Here is a 23,187-nt window from a genome sequence, read left to right as displayed (position 1 = left end):
GGCTGATAGAGGCCACTCCTTCAAATGAGAATCCTTGAAGGTAAGCGGTTAGAGTAACATCAGTGTGTGGTTAATTACCATACACGGGCTTGAAAATTTTAAAAGTTAGTACTAGTGACTTACAGCTAAAACAGAATCAGGTGTAAGGGTTTTATCAGAACCTGGATGGGATGTTCAGTTCTGACCCATGGGGGTTGACACTGGCTCATCCACACTTATCTCCAGAAACACTGAACCTGGGTACACGCCTAGTTTATGGTCCACTACTGGCTGTGCAACCCGGGGAGGGCCGAGCGGCATGGCCCCCAGGGGACGAAGCTCCCGGGCCAGGGTAGGGTGCCTCGTTCTGGTCCTCCATAAAAGATACCCATGATCTGGCATCTTCTCAACATCCTGAAGAGCTGAAGGAAATGGGAGTGTGAATAAATAGTCTGAGCTATCTCCATGGTCCCTATTCTTTCCAGGTCAAAATGTTAATTATTGCCATTATTATTATTATTTTCATCTTGAATTTAAAGAGTCACCAGAACAAAATTCCTTCGACCTTTGTCTGTGCCCCTCCCGCGGCTTCCTCGGAAGGAGGCTGCTGACAATTCCTGGACTCAGCATTGTGTTCCGTGGGGGCTGGAGTTCAGAATCAACGGGAAGATGTCTTGACTCGTGTAGCGGGAGTCCCAGCGCGAAGCTAGTCTGTGATCACCCTGGGACTCAACGTTCACTCTCTGCAAGGACACTGGCCACGTGGTAGCTGGGAGCAAAGGAGACAGCGCTGGGGGACCCTCAGAAGCAGTCAGAGGCTGGGAAGGGGACCTTGAAGCGGGAGCCCAGTTGAAAAGTCCATGTTTGTCTCCGTGTGTCTACGGGGTGGGCGGCCGGGGGCTGCGTTTGGAAGATGCACCATTGTCGTGGGGCCAGCTGGTGCCTTTGCTGCCGTTCCTTCCTTCAGAGGTGGTGTTTGAGAATAGGGTTTTGTGGCCGGCCACCCCCTGCATTCACTCCTGATGGTCAGGAGGCAGGAGGGGCCGGGAGGGACGTCACCGGCCTCATTTACAGAGAGGCTGATCCAAGTGGGAATTCTCAGCGGGATTCCTCACTGTTTCCCCAAAAGACACGGCTGGCACAGCATGGCGCTCGAACATCTGACTGCCAAGGAACCATCTGCCTTCTGCTGAAAGCCGGTTCTCTGGCCAGATAGCTGCGGATTAGACGTATTTCAAATTTCAAAATGTTGTCAAATACACTCGTAAATGCTCCATTAATGACGGAGTACCTAAAGAGGCGTAAAAAGTTGAGCGAAGTGTCAAAAAAACGAAACAAAACAAGAACCCAGTAGGATTGATTGCCAGCCACAAAAACTAAGTTTTTATTGAAGTGTAACATACGTACAGAAAAGCGCACAATCAGAAGGGTACAGCTCGAAGAATTTTCACACACCGGACACACCCAGGTCACCGGCAACCAGGTCAAGGAACAGAACATCCCAAGAAGCTCCTTTGTGCTCCTTCTGGTTCCCATCCCCCAAAGAGTTAATAGTCCCCTACTTGCAACAGCATAGATCAGCTTGCTGGGTTTTGCCCTTGACATACGGGGTTTTTAGATCATAGGATCGGTACATCCAACCCAGGCTATTTCATGGAGGAATAAGAAATTTACTGGATGGAGCGTGGAGGCTAGAAAGGACCTAGAAGGATGTGGGGGGGAGGGGCGCGAGACAGCTTGTGGGACCGAGCAATGGAGCAGGAATGGTCTACTCAGGACTCTGCCATCCCTGGACACTGTTAGCAGCGGGCACAGAATCCCTGCCCGTCCTGGATGCCTCCCTGCTGGACCCCCGCAGATCCCATAAAACGAATCTCAGCATCTTTTCACTGCTGTGCCATTTGCTCTGAGCTTATAGGCCCAGGCGAAGGAGTCCTAGCAGTTCGCGTCAGGTCACTGGCCCCTCCCTGGCCAGTCTGGTGCTGGAAAGGGGGTGCCCCTGAGAGACAGGGAAGACGTCCCCCCTCCAGCATCCACAGTGAACGGGAGTTCTACTGCACCCCACTAAGTTTATGTGTAGGGGGTGATCTCCCCCTATAGGAAAGGAGGTCAGATGCTGGCCGGACTGCGATCGCAAAGTGACAACTGTCCACTGCAGAGGCACCCCCTTTTGTTCACTCCCCGGTGACTGCTAGCGGGGCGAAGGGCTCATTCACATGTTTGTGTATCTCATAGCCCACGTGCATGACCTTGCCTTCAGGAAGATGGCACTGAGTTCAGGGACACTTTAGAAGGGACAAGGGACAAACCACCCACACTGCTGCAAGTTTGGGAGGAAAAGGTGTGAGTACAAAGACAAAAAAGCATCTCGTGGAGGAAGGTAAGGAAGAGAGGAGGAAAAGGACAAAGAGGGAGAAAGGAGAGACCGTGAAAGTTAAACACAAAGGAGAGAAAATTCAGAGGAAGCCTAGAAGCACAGTTTTCTTCCTGACCCGATTTAGCCAGCCTCCGTGCTGCCCCACTTTCTCGGTTTCTCTGATGCGCTTTTATGAATTGTGCTTTGCTTTATCAGGTTAATGATGTTGACATGGACCACGGAATAAAGAGATCCTGGTCGTAAACCGAGATACAGAAGGGTTTGAAGTCTTATTATCACACACGGCATACAACCCCGCACAGTCTGAGCACACAGCTTCTGACCTCACTAGTTGTGTGAGTGAGCTTTAGTGAAATAAAGAGCAGCTTTCAGGAAAAGAAGCGAAGAATAAAAATGCACTAAAGCCATTTGCAAGGTGGCAAGTTATTAACTGATCTGAAATTATATTTGGCTTTTTGTGGGCAATTTGACAGTATTCCTCCGGCCGAACCGGGGCCTCATTGAAGCCCTGCTTTCCTGCCACGATTACATTGCGGCATTTAGTAATTTATTTAAATGATACATCAGAGCGTCCATCCATGGAGCACCTCTCCGTGTCCTCCCAGACAGAAAGGCAGGAGGAGCAATGACCGTTATCCCCGATTAGCAGGTCAGAACCTTCCAGGCACACAGCGGCTTGCCCCGCATCACACAGCCAGCTGCTGTCAGCGCCAGGGAGTGAGGCAGTTTCTACACAAGAGGAACCTCACAAACTTGGACAAGGAGCTCTCTATCCCCATGGTTTATTCTCCTCTGTCATTTTTGTTTCAGGTGGGGTCTGCAAGTTTGACTCAGAAAAACCAAGAGCCGTCCGGCCTGCCGCTGGAGCATCCGCATATCTAGCATCGTCCGTAAGCTACGTGCACCCACATGCCTCCTCCTGGCAAAGATGGGGGGACAGGTGTTGCTGCAGAGTGGGCCCGGCGAAGGTGCCGCACAGCCTGTGGTACAGGCGCTCTGCAGGCCTGTTTACCCGCAGACGGGTGGAGCCGAAAGGCAGCGTGGCTCGGGGGTTCAGGGAGCCCTGGGGCCAGGCTCAAGCCCCGGTGTTCCTGCTTACTAACGATCGCCTTGGGGAAAGCACAGAATCTGTCCGTGCCTCCGTCTTCCTCTCTGTAAAACAGACATGCCCTCGTGGCGTTTTACGGATTGCCGGAGGACGGAATAAGTGAGTACGTGTCAACGCTCAGATCAGCGGACAGCGCATTAGTGAGCTGCTGCCCCTGCGGATCACTGTGCTGGGCCACCCTGGTGAAACTCCGCGGGGCCCCGTGCAGCCCGTGTTAGAACGACTGAGGAGGAGCCAGAAAAGGGGAGCAGGAAGGGGTGGCCCGTGGAGAGGGGAGCCGGTGCCCCTGGCTGGCCCAGCTGGGGCACATTGACAGTTAAGCTTGCTGCAATATTCACCCGGTGGCCACATTCGTAGGAGGCCCACCTCCCAAGTGGCCCGTGATAATCAGGGGGAAATGGGGACCTGCGTCCCCATCGGGGTTCGGGCCACACGGTCCCAGTGAGACACATATTAGGGAAACCCTTTGATGCTGTGGGTCATTTCCTTCCTACCAGAGGACGGAAAAGCAGGGAACATAGAGCTGGTGGATGAAAAGAGAGGAACATTTACCCATGTGTTCTCGTTGGTCAAACTGCTCTCATTCGATAGTGAATTATTTGTGAAGGGGGGATTGCCAAGTACGGTTTTTCTTTTCAATAAATTATCTTATTCAATAAATACTGTAGTATTGAATGTACAGTGTATTAGCTCGATGTATTTAAATACGGGAGTTGCTGTTTAGAAAGAAACGCAACCCTTAAACCCATACTTATTTGTTATTTGTTACAAAAACGTCGATTTTCTTTGCCGATGACGCAAATAACACGAGAAGGGCAAGAAGTAGTGAAATCGAACGCAGAGAAGAAAACCGATGAAGAGAGGCCGGGGACGGGGGTGACTGGAACCCCCAACGCTAAGAACATGCGGGCTCTACCGGGGAGTTTCCTGATGCACAAGGAGACGCTTCATAACGAACGGAGTCAGAGAATGGTACAAAAGAACTTCTTCTCTCGGAAGGGGTTTTCTGACGCAGGCACTGGTATGATGAGAGGGTCTTCGCGTACGTGGGCTTCGCAGTAGGCCAGGAGGTCCGCAGCTGCCTGGGAGACCTGCGGGGGACACAGCACAGGTGTCGGTTAGGGGCCAGCTCCCGCGGGTCCGGTGCAGAGGCGGCCGGGTGGACCAGCCCAAGGACAGGCCGTTCCCGACCCGGAGAGACGGGGTCTGTGCAAACCCAGAGGAGACCGGGTTTCAAATGTGCCTTTAGGGAAAGAGATGTGGCCCAGGGATGGCGGGTCAACCTCCAGAGAGGAGGAGCCAGCAGGGAAGGTCCAGACATCCCTGTTCTGTTCTCCACTGCGTGATGAGTGGAGTCCCCAGGCCGCTAGCTTCTCATTACTCTGCTAATCCACTTCTAGGCAGGTAAAGCCGAGTGCTGGCCCTGGGCAGGCCAGTGGGATTGTATTCAGTATTATTATTGTGAATTGTTTGATTGCAATTCCCCTCTCATGACCACGTAGTGAGTCAGTTCATACTCCTCAACAGAACACATGTTAGCATATTTTGTATCACACACATAAGTTATGTACTCTAAGTGCACTTTTCTTGTTTATTTATTTTTGAGAGAGAGAGAGGGAGAGCACGAGTGGGGGAGGGGTAGGTAGAGAGAGAGACACAGAAACAGAGAGACAGAGAGCGAGAGCATCCCAAGCAGGCCCCATGCATTCAGTGCAGAGCCAGACACGGGGCTCGAACTTATGAACCGTGAGATCACGACCTGAGCCAAAATCAAGACGCAGGATGCTTAACTGACTGAGCCACCCAGGTGCCCCTCTAAGCACACATTTTATTTTATCTTATTATCTTTTTATATATAATTTGTTGTCAAATTGGTTTCCATACAACACCCAGTGCTCCTCCCAACAAGTGCCCTCCTCCATGCCCATCACCCACTTTCCCCTCTCCCCCACCCCCCATCAACCCCCAGTTTGTTCTCAGTATTTAAGAGTCTGTTATGGTTTGCCTCCTTCCCTCTCTGTAACTTTTTTTTTCCCCCCACCCCCCCCCCCGTCTTCTGTTAAGTTTCTCAAGATCCACATATGAGTGAAAACATATAATATGTCTTTCTCTGCCTGACTTATTTCACTTACTGTAATACCCTCCAGTTCCATCCACGTTGCTGCAAATGGCCAGATTTCATTCTTTCTCATTGCCAAGTAGTATTCCATTGTGTATATAAACCACATCTTCTTTATCCGTTCGTCAGTTGATGGACATTTAGGCTCTTTCCATCATTTGGCTATTGTTGAAAGTGCTGCTATAAACATTGGGGTACAAATGCCCCTATGCATCAGCACTCCTGTGTCCCTTGGGTCAATTCCTACCAGTTCTAAGCACACATTTTAACTCACAGCAGCCACTCCCCTGTGCAGGGAGTTGCTGTTGACCGGAATGCTCCCTGTCCTCCGTTCCTTCCACTCTTACCTGAAGCCCTGCTGACACGAGGCAGTTGCGCCCTGAACTATCCCCCTCGTTCAAGCCCAGGGGTTTTCGAGGACGAGACAAGTGGGAGGCGGCAGAGGGCTGAGATACACTGGCTAACAGGAAGATGAAGTTCCCAGCTCATTTCACCCAAGGTCTGGGTCACGTGCTGGGCAGATGAACGGCCTGTGCATTAATGCCTCCTGCCAATTACGTGGTTCCGCCTGCAAGTGCTTATTATGGGCTACAGGCGGGGTAAGTATACAGCAGGCAGATGAGGTCCTTTCCGTACATTCAAGGTCTTAATCTTCCGTAGAATGTTAAAAACATTCCACAAATGAGTGAAAAAAATGTTTTAGAGCCTCCAGCGTATACAAGCCACATACATTCCCTACGGATTTTTAAAACTGACCTAGCTTCCAAATTTTTCCAGAAATTCTTCTTCTTTTTATTTATTTTTTTTTAAATTTTTTTTCCAACATTTATTTATTTTTGGGACAGAGAGAGACAGAGCATGAACAGGCGAGGGGCAGAGAGAGAGGGAGACACAGAATCGGAAACAGGCTCCAGGCTCTGAGCCATCAGCCCAGAGCCCGACGCGGGGCTCGAACTCACAGACCGCGAGATCGTGACCTGGCTGAAGTCGGACGCTTAACCGACTGCGCCACCCAGGCGCCCCTCTTCTTCTTTTTAAAAAACTGTTTATCTATTTTGAGAGAGACAGCGCAAGCAGGGGAGGGGCAGAGAGAGAGGGAGAGGATCCCAAGCAGGCTCCACGATGTCAGCACAGAGCCCAGTGCAGGGCTTGAACTCATGGAACGTGAGATCATGACCTGAGCTGAGATCGAGAGTAAGATGCTTAACCGACAGAGCCAACCTGGTGTCCCTTAAGTAATATTCTTAAAGCCACTTCACAGATGAGAAAACTGAGGCACAAGAGTTAAAAAACTTGCCCAAGATCCCTTGGAGAGAAAGCCAGAATTTTTTTTAATATTTATTCATTTTTTGAGAGAGAGACACACACACACACAGATCATGAGTGGGGGAGGGGCAGAGAGCGAGGAAGACACAGAATTGGAAGCAGGCTCCAGGCTCTGACGCAGGACTTGAACTCCCAAACCTTGAGATCATGACCTGAGCCGAAGTCAGACACTTAACTGACTGACTCAGCCAGCCAGGTGCCCCGAGAAAGCCAGAATTTGAAGCTAAGCTGTCTGGCCACAGAATTTTTATGCCACAGCAGCCCCCTGATTGATAATCAAACTGTAACTGCCAAGTGGACTGGAATGTTCCACTGGGCCAGCACACTCTCCCTGGAGACCAGCTATCTGGGAACCCACATGACCAAACAATTTATTTGCTTTGCTTCAGCATCTTCTCTATGAAACCTTGCCCCAGCTCCTGTGGGTTGAGCACTCCTACTCACTTTGGTTTGTGCTGCCTCATTTGAATCGATGTATGCTCAAACAAACGCTTGAAAACCTTGACCATGCCTCCATTTACCTTTTAACGACACGATCCAGCTGGCCTGAAGCTAGCCTGCTAAATTATAATCACAGCCTCCTTCCCCTGGATCATACTTGTTCAGATGTTTGTCAACATCCTTCCTGGGCAAATGTGAATAGTCGAATTTCCAGAAAGCGACCGCAAGGGGGCGCCTCGCTGGGGGCTGCTGCATAGTTAACCAGTCTATCTGTCCAAGGCATTGGGGGAAGGGGCCCCACACATGTAACTTTGGAGGTACCAGCTTCCAGTTATAAACTAGTCACAGGGATGAAAAGTACAGCACAGAGAATACAAATAATATTTTAATAACACTGTATGGTGACAGATGATAATAACACTTATTGTGGTATTTTGTAATGTATAGAATTGTCGAATCCGTTCCATACCTGAAACTGATCTAACATTGTACGTCAGCTATAGTTCAGTTAAAAAAATGAGGCTTTGTAGGACAGGTTGGGTGAGGGAGAGATGGGGCTGGGCCGTGTTCCCGTCTCCTATCATTTTATCTGCTGCCACACAGCTCCTTGTCTACACCACCCTGACAACTAAGTTGTTTATGTCTGGCCTTGCTAGTTTTAAGCAGATCTAATCTAGGGATTTTTCTATCACCTCTAAAGGTGATATTGCACTTATTCCACAATGTTCCTTTCAGGAAAACAGGCTGTTCTTAGATTGCCTCCTTTTGCTGCTGTTGTTTTAGGATCACAAATGCACTTGCTGAGTTATAACTACACTCCTCCGGACGGCAGAGTCCTCTCTGGGCATCTGTACAACAGGAATGAATATGGAATGTAGCCTGTATTGGAGCTAAGTAGTAAGCGCCCACTTTCAGACCAGATGTGTGGATCTGGGTCGGTTCCATGTAATATTAATATCCTAGAAGCCCTCGTTTTGTTGAAACAACACTCTAAGAGAATGTTACAAGGGAAGAATCAAGGGAGGTTTCTACCTCAGCCATCAGCCCCCGTATTTCACACAGTGTCCAATGTTCCTTTATTCCTGTATAAACAAAGTATTTGGATAACCCTTGAGTTTGTTATGGGATCTCTGGAAAGATAAACATATGTAACGAGCATCTTAATGAGCCTTACACGTGAAAGGTGACATCCTGACACACAGCTTAATATCTAGGCATTAATTAACCCCAACCTGCTCATTAGGTTGAGCGGAAGGGTTTTCTTAATCAGTCCTAGGTTGATTTTTATAGCTGAAAGTTTCCTTCAACGCATATCAAGTATGGGCTGCAGCCATTGCCAAATTGCATAAAACATCTGCCATCTTTGAAACAAAAAAAACCCAAATGATTTGCTTTCAAAGAGAAAATTTTATTTGGGTTGGAAATTGAAAACTCCCTTGCTGTTTATGCTTTCTCGTCAAGCCTCACGTCTGCTTTACCTAAAGTCCTCTATTATGAAATGCCCAGAGCATCTCTGCCTCCTTCGTACCGAACTGTTATAAGACAACAGATGTTGAAAAGAATCGGCAGCCTGGGAACAACTGTGGAATTTTACCATTGCATTTCAGAGTAAAAGAGGTGATTAAAACAGCCCAAGTTAGCACATAATCCTGTTAGTTGCACTATAATTACAAGCTTCAATGATGGGAGAAAATGTTGCAATTACTATAGTCAAATTCTTCGACAAGACAGATGACATAATTACTATTCTCCCTGTGACACCCACTGCATTTATCCTTTGCATCCAAAGCGGAGCACTCACACCTAGTTCTCAGCAGTCCTGGTCTATTTAACAATACTACTTGGAATCAATTTCAAGCCTCTTTGACTGGCTCTGCCTGTTCCTCCCTCCACCCCAAGGAAACAAAGCAGGATTAATTGTCGAGGGCACAGCCAGGTTGCAGCCCCCATGGAGCAACAGTATCTTTGACAAGGTCAAACTTGGTGCACACTCCCAATAGAAGAAATCATGTGCCTGTTTTCCCTAGTGGAACCCTTGGGACATTCTATACCTCACCTCTAAAGTCTGAACAAACACCGCAGGGTGAGTCCTTGCGAATCTCGTCTTTCTTCTAATGTTGGGAAGTATTTGGGATCAACACACCGGTTCCCAAGCACACACTCAAGAAATTTCCATATTATGATGCTGTGAATGGAATGTCTGTGTCCTCCCCCACCCCAGTCCAAACGTGGAAGCCTCAATCTCAATGTAATTGTATTTAGAGGTGGGGCCTCTGGGAGGTAATTAGGTCATGAGGGTTGAACCCTTGTGAAGGGGATTAGCACCCTTATAAGAAGAGACATGAGAGAGATCTCTCTCCATCTGCCATGTAAAGTCACAGCATAGAGGTGGCCATCTATAAACCAGGGAGAGAACTCCCACCAGAACCTGACCATGCAGGCAGCCTGATCTCGGACTTCCCAGCTTGCGGAGCAGTGAGAAATGAATTTCTTTGTTTAAGCCACTGGGTCTATGGTGCTTTGTTATAGCAGCATGAGCTGACTAACGTATTTGGCTTCCAGTGGCTTGTGTTGATCCATTTCATTATAGGCAACACTATCGCTGGGTCCTAGGCCACAGATATAGCAGCTAGTTGGGGATGGGTAAGGGTATACCTGGAGGATACCAGAGGGAGTAGAAGATGTATGTGTGAACACATGAATAATATAACAGAAAGGCCCTCTCTGAATTCTGAAGTCCAATGTTCATAATATTGGATTAGCTGCTGTTTACTATTATCAGCATAAAGCTGTCTTTTTTTTCCTCCACATGAAAAGTTGACTGTATATTGAGAGGTAAATCCAAGATGCTTGAATGAGAGTTTTATTTTATTTTTAAAAATCTTTAATGTTTATTCAGTTTTGAGAGGGAGAGAGAGAGACAGAGCATGAGCAGGGGAAGGGCAGAGAGAAAGGGAGACACAGTATCCGAAGAAGGTTCCAGGCTCTAGGCTCTGAGCTGTCAGCACAGAGCCAGATGCGGGGCTCGAACTCCCGAGCCGTGAGATCATGACCTGAGCCAAAGTTGGTCGCCTAACTGACTGAGCCACCCGGGTGCCCCTTGAAAGAGGTTGGTACATGTCCTATATGACTCCGACTACCTCTCAGTTTTGACATATCCTGATTTTCCAGAAAGGAAACCATAATTCAACCATTTTGTGAGTTCACCACAAGAGTAATTTATTTGGTGATGGGAACCAGTGAGTCACTGAAGAGGTTTCTGTGACTTACTCAGAGGTGAAAGACGAATGTAACAAGTAGATTCTAGGCTCTAGGGATTCTAGAAAGCCAGTGGCATCTCTTCTAGAAAAAGGACTGGGTTGTGAGTCAAGAAACGACCTCTCTGACGGAGCTGCGCTCTGCACTAATGAGCTGTGTCATTCTGGGCAAGACAAACACCCTGGCACTCAGTTTTCACTCCTGTAAATGGGGATAGCATTACCTGCTGGCTTGTGACTCAGTGACAGAATGGATGCTGTTATACGCACAGTGGGCTCTTACTTCATTGGTCATCTGGCTACTTTCTGGGAGGGCACTGAGAAGCAGGCATGAGGAGGTTTCTCCGAAATTGTTGGGGCGATTTGATACCCACAGTGCCCCGACCCTGAATCCTCTCCAACAGGAAGCGTCTTTTGTCTTTTTCAAAAGACACCTTTTGCCTTCTTGTTCTACTATTTAATGTTCTTCTCTTTGTTTTAAGTCAAAGATTTTCCTCCCTTGATCTGATGGCTGTTCTAGAGTTGCTCATTCACACCCCCCTCTCTTTGAATTGATTTCTAAATCTGACGGTAGAAAGTTACCGTGTAAGGCGGTCCGGGGGAGATCCGTGGACGTGTCTGGGAGAGGAGGAGACAGCAAAGGAAAGGCTCACAGCTGAATTGTCAAACTAGCAGAAAGTGGGGCAACGGAGGGGCACCACCAGGGTTCAGACGAGGCACACGGGAAAGGCAAAATTGGTAAGCACTGCCTTGACTTCCGGCTGGGTCATAGGGCATCACTTATATTTATTTTCTTTTAGAAATGTCATTCTTTCAAACTTCACATCATTTATCATCTTAATCATATCCCTTCCCAGGACTTTCTCTGGACCCTGTGAATCAGCTGTCAGTGACCTATCAGAACACGATGGGCTCCCTGATTTTGCTCTTTTTCCATTTCCCACAGGGAACACTGTGATATTTGAGCCCCGCGCATCTTCTGTTTTAACAATGACTGGCTTTCGCTTTAGAATTTTCTCTTTTGGCTGTGGACAACTCAGCCGTATGTGTTTTATCTTGGGGAAAAAAATGGAACCATAAAGAACATATTTTGTTCTTTTAAAAGAACTCACAAACCAGCAGCACTGTCATGACTCCTAGGAAGTTCTAGAAAAAAAAAAAAAAGGGTAACACATGTGAAAGACGTGGGGCGCCTGGGTGGCTCAGTCGGTTAAGAGTCTGGCTTCAACTCATCACGATCCCGCAGTCAGTGAGTTCGAGCCCCCACGTCGGGCTCTGGGCTGACAGCTCAGAGCCTGGAGCTTGCTTCGGATTCTGTGTCACCCTCTCTTTCTGCCCCTCCCCAGCTCACGCTCTCTCTCAAAAATAAAGAAGCTTAAAAAAAAAAAAAAAAAAAAGACATGTGAAATACTTACCTGTTAGAAGGACTATGAGGAAAAACTCTGGCTCAAATACAAATGTGGAGCAAGAGCCAAAAAGGCTGATTGCCCAACGGAAATGTCTCAGCAAGCCTGGACACTTACTTACTATTCGGTTCTACTAAATAGCTCTGGATTATCCACGCTGATGGGAGAAACCAGTAGAAAAGATAACCACAGCCTAATTTACACTTCAATTTGGAATATCATTTATAATTTTTATGCAGTGTGTTTACATGAAAATATGGCCCTATTTTGCATTTGGCTATTGGTGCCTAAGGGAATAAGGAGGAAGATACAGATTGTATACAAAATGAACAGCATGCATGCAATCACATTTGTTTAATTTAATTTACAGGAGTAAAAAGCAACCTCCTGGGTCAACACATAAGTTGCTTACGTTGATGGTGTGGTGGAGAGGACCTACGCGGAAAGAACAGAAAGGGTCTCCCTTTCCATTTACGGTCACTATGTGGTCACCTCCCATGGCACCCTCTGCCCCCTTCACATAGCATCATACCAAACCAATGGTAATAAATTCAGAGGAGGGAGTGTGTAACTGGGTCCTGGGGGTGTGGTAGCATCTCTGTGGAAGGGGTGAGTCCTACCAAGAAATTTAATTTTGAAACCGCTTTATTATCTTTACAATAATAATCCTTATTTGCTCGTAAAATAACCCCCCAAAAATTCAAAGCTGGAAGCAAAAGTCAACCGCCACCTGGTGACAGCGCTCTGGTGAACATCTTTTTAGGTATCTTACTGTTCAGCCTTCACATGCAATTTCAGATGCTGTTCTGTAACATGCTGTTTGTCACTCCGTACACACAGATGTCTGTCGTTGTTTATAATTATAGTGTAGCATTGTCTCTATGTAACTTACTTAACCAGTCCCTACTGATGGACAGTCAAAAATTATAATTTGTTGACACTGTACATAGTGCTCTGATGAAATTCTTACTTCCCATCATTATTTGCGAGATTGTCTCTGGGTAAATTCCTAGAAGGGAGAATACTGGGTCAAGATAGACACAACGAACATTTTGATACATATTCCAAACTATCCTTCTGGAAGAGTGTTATCACTTTCCCCTCGACCATCGAAAGCCTCTGACTTCTTTGCTTCACAGCTGATGGATGACAATGGATTTCATCAAAGATTAAAAACATCGACAGTCTTACAATAATCAAGATATGGAAGCAACCCGAGTGTCCATCGATAGACAAGGGGATAAGGAAGATGTGGTATAGATAGGTATAGATACATACAAATGGCATATTGCTCAGCCAAATAAAAGGATGAGATCGTGCCATTTGTGACAACATGGATGGACTTAGCGGGCATTATGCTAAGAGAACTAAGTCAGTCTAAAAAAAGATGAACACCACAAGATTTCACTCCTATGTGGAACCTAAGTACACAAAAGAATAAACAAACAAAAACAATCACACCTATAAATATAAAGAACAAACTGATGGGTTACCAGAGGGGAAGGGGGGCAAAATGGGTGAAGGGAAGTGGGAAATATAGGCTTCCGGTCATGGAATGAATAAGTCCAGGGAATAAAAGGCATGGGGGAGGGAACATAGTTAATGATACTGTAACAGTACTGTGTGGTGACAGATGGTAGCTACATTTGTGTGAAATGACATCACATATAGAGAAACTGAGTCACCGTTTTGTACACCTGAAAGTAATGTAATATTGTGTGTTAACTATACCAAAAACAAAACAAAACAAAACAAAACAAAACAAAAGAAAACAAAACCAGTCTGGGTCTCAGGGTTGCTTGTTTGTTTTTGAGTAGATCTCAGTGTTGTTTCGAGCGTAATTCTTATATTATTTAAGGAGGTAAATGTCTCTTCCTGTATTTGACCATGTTTATATTTCTCTATTTTAAACTACCCATTGGTGTTGTTCGTACAATTAAAGAAACAGAGGATATTATATTTTCTTACTGACTTTCCAGAGAAATTTCAGAGAGGTTTAGAGAAATTAACCCTTTATTACTCAGGTAGCAGATGTTTTTCTTATTTTGTGAATTGGGGGTTTTTACCATCTCAAATTTTAAAAAATAAGGTCAAATTTCTAATTTATGGGGTGCCTGGGTGGCTCAGTTGGTTAAACATCCAACTCTTGGTTTTGGCTATCGTCATGATCTCATGGCTTCACGGGTTCGCACCCCACATTGGGCTCTGTGTCGATAGCACAGAGCCTGCTTGGAATTCTCCCTCTCCCTCTCTCTGCCCTTCACCCACTCACGTTCGCTCTCTCAAAAATAAATAAATAAACTTAAAAGAAACCACTTTTACTTTAGGAACCACTTTGTGGTATGTTTGGCCTTCTCAGATGTTTATAAAAGCATTTGCTCCTATTTTCCTAGTACTTTGTTATATTTTTAAAAAAATTTTTTAAATGTTTATTTACTTTTGAGAGAGAAAGAGACAGAGACAGAGCATGAATAGGGGAGGGGCAGAGAGAGGAAGACACAGAATCTGAAGCAGGCTCCAGGCTCTGAGCTGTCAGCACAGAGCTGGACGCGGGGCTCGACCTCATGAACTACAAGATCATGACCTGAGCCAAAGTCGGACGCTCAACCAACAGAGCCACCCAGGCCCCCCTATATTTGTTATATTTAAATGTTTGATCAAAGTTAAGGAATGAATTGTGTCTAGTGAAATTCATATTTTGAAGCCATCAACCCTAATACGACTATTTGGAGATAAGTTCTTCAGGGACCTAATTAAGGTTATATGAGGTCATAAGGGGGGGGGGTGGTCCCTAATCTGATAGGACTGGGTCTGTTTAAAAGAATAACAGACACCAGAAAGTTCTCTCTTCCCCTGAGCACAGAGGGAAGGCCATGTGAAGACACAATGCGAAGGCAGCTGTCTGCAAGTCAAGGGCAGAGGCCTTGACATCAACCCTACTGGCAGCTTGATCTTGGACTTCGAACCTTCAGAACTGTGAGAAGATAAATTTCTGTTGTTTAAGCCACACAGTCTGTGGTATTGATTTGAGATACCATCTGGATCCTTTTCCAAATTCCCAGTACACTTGGATCTATTTAGGACTTCCTATTATGTTCTGTTGATCTATCTAATCATAAATCTTTAAGTGTTCTGATTTTAAAATAAATTCTAACACCTGGCAGGAAAATTCTACGTATGTTCCTCCTTGCACATATATACTTAAAAAATATTCCTGGATGCTCTCACCATTTATTCATCTAATTGAACTTTAGAATAGTTTTCAGTTTGCTTCCTCCAAAAACAGAAATAGAACTTTGATTAGATTTGTGTTGAATTTATGTTAATTTACAGAGAACAGACATTTCTACAATATAGACTCTGCCTGTTCAAGAACAAGAACACTTTCCTTTAATCAAATTGTCTTACCTTCCTGTTTTCAAGTCTTATGCCCTTTTATGTTTTGAGTGTTTGTTAAAAATATATATGTCTTACGGATTTACATATGGCATTCTCAAAATCAATTTTGCTAAGACATAGTTTATTTTTATTTATTTATTTTTTAAAGTTTATTTATTTTGAGAGAGAGAACAAGCAAGGGAGGGGCAGAGGGAGAGAGGGACAGAGGATCTGAAGAGGGCTCTATGCTGACCACAGAGAGCCTGACGTGGGGCTCAAACTCATGAACCACAAGATCACAACCTGAGCTTAAATTGGACACTTAACCTACGGAGCCACCCAGGTGCCCCAAGAGACAGTCTGAAAAGGTTCCTGAGGCTGACATTTATTTCATACTATGGCCACCACTTTATGGCCCTATGGTCAAAGAATGTGGCATAACCATTTTTACTTTTTAGAATGTAGTGGTGCTTAGAGAAAAGTGTTCTTAATGTTTTCTGGATAAAGATCTACACCCTATCATCTATCTGTCTACCTATCTATCAGATCAACCTAACTAATTTTATTATTAATATATGATTACCTCTCTTTTGTCTAATTGATCCGCCATGGACTAGGAAAGACACACTATACTCTTACACAACTTGTTCATCTTTCTTGACATTTCTTCAAATTTTGCTTTGTATATTTTTGATATAATTGGATCGTATGGTAAGACTATGTTTAGCTTTGTAAGAAACTGCCTTCTAAAGTGGCTGTCCTATTCTGCATTACCATCCATATCCTTGTCAGCATTTGTTACTGTCATTTTTCTAAATTTTACTCATTCTAATAGTTGTGTAATGGTATACCAATGTTACTTTAATTTGTCGTTCTCTAGTGACACATGATATGGAGGATTTTTTCAGATGCGCCTTTGCCATCTGTATATCTTCTTTGGTGAGGTGTGTGTTCAGATCTTTGGTCTTTTTTCTTTTTTTCAACGGGGTGGTTTGTTTTCTCACTGTTGAGTTTTAAGAGGTCTTTGTATATTTTGAATACCAGTCCTTTATCAGATATGTGTTCTGCAAAGATTTTCTCCCAGTCTGTGGCTTGTCTTCTCATCCTTTCCACAGAGTCTTTGACAGAGAAGCTCTTAATTTGAATGATGTCCATCTCAGCAATTCTTTCTTTTGTGGATTTTGCTTTTGGTGTTATAGCTAGAAACGAATTGCCAGACCCAAGGTCATCTAGATTTTCTCCTGTGCTGTCCTTTAGAAGTTTTCTAGTTCTGCTTTCAGTTTGGGTCTATGATTGATTTTGAGCTCATTTTTGTGAAAGGTGTAAGGTCTGTGTCTTGATTTAGTATTTTCCATGGGGTTGTCTAGTTATTCCAGCAGCATTTGTTGAAGAAACTATCCTTTCTCCATTGTATTGCTTTTGCCTTTTTAGAGATCAGTTGACTATATTTATGTGAGCCTGTTTCTGGCCTGTCTATTCAGTTTCACTGATCTATTTGTCTATTCTTCTGTTGATATCACATTGTCTTGATCGCTGCAGCTTTATAGTAGGTCTTGAAATTGGGTAGTGTCAGCCTTCCATCTTTCTCTTCTCTCTGTCTCTTTTTAATGTTTATTTATTTATTTTGAGCAAGACAGATAGAACATGAGTGGGAGAGGGGTAGAGAAAAAGGGAAACAGAGAATCCCAAGCAGGCTCTGTGCTGACAGCGGGGCTTGGACCCACAAACCACGAGATCATGACCTGAGCCGTAATTAAGAGTAAGATGCTCAGCCAACTGAGCCACCCAGGTGCCCCTCTTCTCTTTCAATATCGTGTTGGCTATTCTGTTTTATTATTATTTTTTTTTAATTTAAAGTTTATTTACTTATTTTTGAGAGAGAGAGAGAGAGAGTGAGCGAGCATAGGAGCAGGGGAGGGACAGAGAGAGAGAGACGGAGAGAGATAATCCCAAGTAGGCTCCATGCTGTCAGTGCAGAGCCCAACATGGGGCTTGAACTCCTGAACCTTGAGATCCTGACCTGAGCCAAAATCAAGAGTTGGATGCTCAACCAACTGAGCCACTCAGATGCCCCTCCATATAAACTTTAGAATCAGCTTATCAGTATCAAAAAGCCAACTTGCTGGGATTTTGACTGGGATCTACAGATTAAGTTGGGAAGAACCAGCATCTTAACAATATTGATCCTCCTATCTATGAACATGGAATATCTTCATTTATTTAGATTTTCTTTGATCTCTTTCATAGGTTTTTCAGTTTTTCCTCATGTATATCTTGTACATATTGTAACCAGTGGTTACAAACGATTGACCTGAAATGGTGAAGGGGAGTGGATTAAACCTGAAGTGATAGCTGTAGACCCTGAAATCAACTGCGTCAAAGTCGATTGGGAGAAAAGTTGTGAGCGACGTGGCTGCTGATACAGGAAAGAGGGTGGGTCCTATTCCTATTAGAGTTGGAGTTGTGACAGTTTCAAGTAATGCACAGCATAATAGCTCTGGAGAAATTTGGAGAAAGTGGACTATTCAGCTGAAGCAGCTTAGTCGCCAATAACACTCAACTCAAGTGATATTAATGTAATACAATCTAGTAAACCAAAGCCCATTGGTAACCTGGGCTTGAGAAGATGGTTTGTTTTCTAGGTAGAACTGTGTGGTCAAACTAACAGCAAGATTCTGTTAAACGTTAGAATGCCCAAAGCGCCATCTAATGAAAAATACACAACATGACTAGAATAACCTCGAAGGTTGGGAGTAGAGAAAAGAACAACCACAATGGGTGGGTGTAAGTTCTTCATCAGATTATGTTTGCTCATGATCGACCTATGTTAGGGTCTAACTTTTGGAATGAAGGGTAGTGTTGAAGTAAGTAGACTCTCAGGTCATTCCTATGGAAGAAGTTCACCCTCTGCCTCACTGGTGACGTTCACACGATAAGACATCTAGTATTCTTTTGGCTGCTGCTGCTGATGTTTATATAGTCTATGAACTGACATAGGTGGGCAGAGATCTCTTTAATCATTTGGTACGAATGGAGTAAAAATGTTTTCTGATGCCCAAATCTGAAGTCTATAAAGAGTAAAAATTGAAAAGAGTGACCCTATCACATTAATATCCAGCACAATTCCAAGACTGAATATTGACCTAGAAACCATAACCTGGTAAAGACTTTGTATACCAGTGATGGATTCTTTTCTTTTTTAACGTTTATTTATCTTTGACACAGAGAGAGAGAGAGAGGAGAGAGAGAGAGAGAGAGCCAGGGAGGGACAGAGGGAGAAAGGGACAGAGGACCTGAAGCAGGCTCTGCACTGACAGCTGTTCTAAATAGACTAAATCCATCCTTCAGCGTGACCAATGCCTGCTATGACCCACGTAGTGTGTGGATTGCAAGGACAAGATACTCAGCCCCGGCTTGGATGAAATTTCTGACCCGGTGAGAATTTCCCTAGAAAATGTCTTATAGGGGCGCCTGGGTGGCGCAGTCGGTTAAGCGTCCGACTTCAGCCAGGTCACGATCTCGCGGTCCGTGAGTTCGAGCCCCGCGTGGGGTTCTGGGCTGATGGCTCGGAGCCTGGAGCCTGTTTCCGATTCTGTGTCTCCCTCTCTCTCTGCCCCTCCCCCGTTCATGCTCTGTCTCTCTCTGTCCCAAAAATAAATAAACGTTGAAAAAAAATTTTTTTTAAAAAGAAAATGTCTTATAGTCTTAATATATGTTATTATGCATAAATTAACAGAAACTGTGCACATCTGTATCTCCTTTAGTGAAGCCCAATTGGATAAAATGAAATAATTCTGCTAAAGAAAAGAAGCAACAAATTTGCATTATATTTAACTTTCTGCCTAATTGAGAGTTTCATTTTCTGTTGCCTAGGACATCAATGACCGCTTGGCTACGTGGAGAATTCTTTGCAGAATTTGAGAATTTTTACATAATCTTAGGCTGCAATGAACGGAGATGCAATGCTGTCCAGACCGATATTTCTGCCCTTGGTAGGTAGGGCCCTATAGTTTAATAATAAGACTTGAGGTTCTGCGTTGGTATCCCCACTTCATCATATAACTGTGAGCCAAAGTTTTCTTGTCTGTGAAGTAGGGTGGGGTAGCACCAATATCTCAGGGGTGGGGTGAGGATTCAAGCACTTAATACATATGAAATTAGGGGTACTTGTCCTAAAGGATCGCTTCCTCTGCCTGTACACTTAATGGGCTTTTTCTTCACTGTTGAGATTAAGTAACCACAGCAGTATATGTGTCTATGGGCTTATTATCTCCTATTATCGTCTTTCCCGGAACACAATGGGCTGTTTGCATCTGCAGATTCAAGTCTTCCTTTATTTAATGAAAGCTTTTTATTTATTTATTTATTTTTTAAATGTTTTATTGTTTAATTTTGAGAGAGAGAGGCAGAGTGTGAGCAGGGAGGGGCAGACACACATACACACACACACACACACACACACACACACACACACACACACACAGAATCCAAAGCAGCTCCAGGCTCCGAGCTGACAGCACAGAGCCCATTGCGGGGCTTGAACTTATGAACCGCGAGATCATGACCTGAGCCGAAGTTGACGCTTAACTGACTGAGCCACCCAGGAGCCCCTAATGAAACCTTTTTATATTCTACCCTTAAGAGTATTTTCTATGCCATTTGTTCTCTCTGCCGGGAACACCAGCATTCAAACCTTGGAATGTTCCTGTCAGTCTTTATTTGTATTACTCTCTCTCTAACTGCTTTTATCTGACTGTTCATCTTTTTCTTTTGCATTATGTAGGCGTTTCCTAAGCCTGTGCTCTGTGTCAATAATTTGGTTTTTTTTTTTTTTTCCAACGTTTATTTATTTTTGGGACAGAGAGAGACCGAGCATGAATGGGGGAGGGGCAGAGAGAGAGGGAGACACAGAATCAGAAACAGGCTCCAGGCTCTGAGCCATCAGCCCAGAGCCCGACGCGGGGCTCGAACTCACGGACCGCGAGATCGTGACCTGGCTGAAGTCGGACGCTTAACCGACTGCGCCACCCAGGTGCCCCAATAATTTGGTTTTCTATAGTGTGTGTTACACTCTTTGCTGCGTTTAATGGTGTTCCCTCTCCCCTGTCAACTTTTCTCCTTAGTTTTTCCACCTCCTTCTTTTCCAACTCATTCTTTTTTCTCTCCTTTGAGCTAGGGTTTCATAGATTCTATATTTATTTTACATTTTTTGACTATAACACAGTTACCTAAAGTTTTCTTTGGTTTTCTGGAAGAAAACTTTTTCTTACGTGAATACTTTATTGGTCCTTTATATGCCATAGCCTAGTCTGAGGTTTTCTGGCAGTATATTTACATAGGTCCATAAAATTTGTATGGAGCTATGTAAATATAGGTCCCTGAAAGACCCCGAATAGCCAAGGCAATCTTGAAGAAGAAGAACAAAGCAGGAGGTTTTTTGATACAGGGAGGAATCACAACCCCAGAGTTCAGGATATACTATAAAGCTGTACTAATTAAAACAGTATGGTACTGGCACAAAGATAGACCATAGATCAGTAGAACAGAATAAAGAGCCCAGACATAAACCCACACTTGGGGCGCCTGGGGGACTCAGTCAATTAAACATCTGACTCCTGATTTCGGCTCACGTGGTGATATCATGATTTGTGGGACCGAGCCCCACATTGGCCTCCACACTCACAGTGCAGATCCTGCTGGGGATTCTCTCTCTCTGTCCATCCCCCACCTGCTCTCACTCTCTCTCTCTCTCATAGTAAATAAATAAACTTAAAAAAATTAAAAACACAAACCCATGCTTATATAGTCAGCTAATCTATGACAAAGGAGGCAAGAACATACAACGGCGAAAACACAATTTCTTCAACAAATGGTGCCAGGAAATCTGGACAGCTACATGCAAAAGAATGAAACAGGTCACTTTGTTACAGTATACATAAAAATAAACTCAAAATGGATTAAAGTCCTAAATGTGAAAACGAAACCATAAAACTCCTGGAAGAAAACATTGGCAGTAATTTCTTTGGCATCAGCCATAGAAACATTGTTCGAGATAGGTCTTCTAAGGGAAGAGAAACAAAAAGCAAAATTAAACTAAAAGGCACTCTACTAAATGGGAGAAGATATTTGCAAATGATTTATCTGATAAGGGATTAGTATCCAAAATACATAAAGAACTTGTACAACTCAACACCAAAAAACAAATAATCCAATTAAAAAATGGGCAGAGGACCTAACTAGACATTTCTCCAAAGAAGACATCCAGATGGCCAACCGACACATGAAAAGATGCTTAACATCACTCATCATCAGGGAAATGGGAATTAAAACCACAGTGAGATGTCACACTTCACACCTGTGAGAGTGGCTAGAATCAAAGTGTTGGTGAGGATGTGGAGAAAAAAGAACCCTCACACACTGTTGGTGGGACTGCAAATTGCCATAGCCACTGTGGGAAACAGTACGGAGGCTCCTCAAAAAGTTAAAAATAGAAATACCATATGATCCAGCAATTTCATCACTGGGTATTTACCCCAAGAAAACAAAACACTAATTTGAAAAGATATATGCACACTTATACTTACAGCAGCATTATTTATAATAGTCAAGATAGGGGCCATTGATAAGTGGATGAAGAAGATACGGTATTTACGTACAATGGAATATTACCCAGCCCCAAACACACACACACACACACACACACACACACACACACACACACACACAAAATGAAATTTTGCCATTTGCAACAACATCAATGGACCTTATTGATGGTATAATCAATAAGACCTTAATGGTATAATCAATAAGAAGGTAAGCATCACAACAGAAAATGTGCTCTTAAAGTGGAGCAGACAGCCACATGTAAAAAAATGAAACTGGACAGTTATTTCATAACATCCATAAAAATTAACTCAAAATGGAGTAAATATTTGAATATGAGATTTAAAGAAAATTCTTTGGGGGCGCCTGGCTGGCTCAGTCTGTAGAGCGTGTGACTCTTAATCTCGGGGTTGTAAATTCGACCCCACATTGGGTGTAGAGATTACTTAGAAATGAAATACTTAGATCTCGCGGTTTGTGAGATTGAACCCCGCGTAGGTGCAGAGCCTGCTTGGGATTCTCTCTCTCCCTCTATCTCTGTCCCTTCCTCTCTCACTCACTCTCTCTTTCTCTCAAAATAAATAACTTAAAAAAACGGAAATAAAAAATCTTCAAAAAATTTTGTTTGAAACAGAAATGTATTCCCAGAGTAGTGTGCAAAAGCATAAACTGAGGCTACTTGGAGGCTTCCCTCCCCTCTTCCACTGACTCCCTAGCTTTCTGAATATGGTGGGGGCGGGGGGGGGATGCAGATGAAGGGGATATGTAGCCATAATCAAAATGGTCTGGCTCAAAGAATGGTCTGGTGCTAGGAGAGTCTGGGGAACAGACTTCATTGCTGGTAAGATTTTAAACTGGTACCACTTTTCTTTTTATTTTTTAGTGTTTATTTATTTATTTATTTTGAGAGACAGAGAACTTGAATGCAGGGTGGGGCAGAGAGAGAGAAAGAAGGAGCAGGGGAGGGGCAGTGAGAGGGGAGAGAGAGAGAGAGAGAGAGAGGGAGAGAGAGAGAGGGAGAATCCTACCCAAGCAGGCTCTGAGCTGTCAGCTTGGAGCCTGGCATGGGGCTCGATCCCATGAACCACGAGATCATGACCTGAGCTGACATCAAGGGTTGGAAACTCAACCCACTGGGCCACTCAGGGGCTCCTAAACTGGTACCACTTTTCATGGGGAAATCTGATATGGAT

At 44.4% G+C, this 23,187-nt stretch overlaps 1 protein-coding gene across 2 annotated transcripts in view; it reads right to left on the bottom strand.

Annotated features, from left to right (window-relative positions):
• Nucleotides 1-1,334: 1,334 nt before the first annotated feature.
• The window catches only part of GNG4 (G protein subunit gamma 4), a 54,292-nt gene continuing 32,439 nt past the window's right edge, over nucleotides 1,335-23,187 (bottom strand). For both annotated transcript variants that reach the window (XM_040464859.1, XM_040464858.1), the window contains exon 4: nucleotides 1,335-4,555. In XM_040464859.1, coding sequence (XP_040320793.1) covers nucleotides 4,427-4,555 — 129 coding nt within the window. In that variant the 3' untranslated portion in view covers nucleotides 1,335-4,426. The remainder of the gene's footprint in view (nucleotides 4,556-23,187) is intronic.

This window comes from Herpailurus yagouaroundi, unplaced genomic scaffold (genome assembly GCF_014898765.1).
Source record: "Herpailurus yagouaroundi ecotype Mexico unplaced genomic scaffold, PumYag 530, whole genome shotgun sequence".
NCBI classification, from domain to species: Eukaryota; Metazoa; Chordata; class Mammalia; order Carnivora; family Felidae; genus Herpailurus; species Herpailurus yagouaroundi.
Note: the sequence above shows the minus strand (reverse complement) of the source record. Positions and strands in the feature narration are given on the sequence as shown.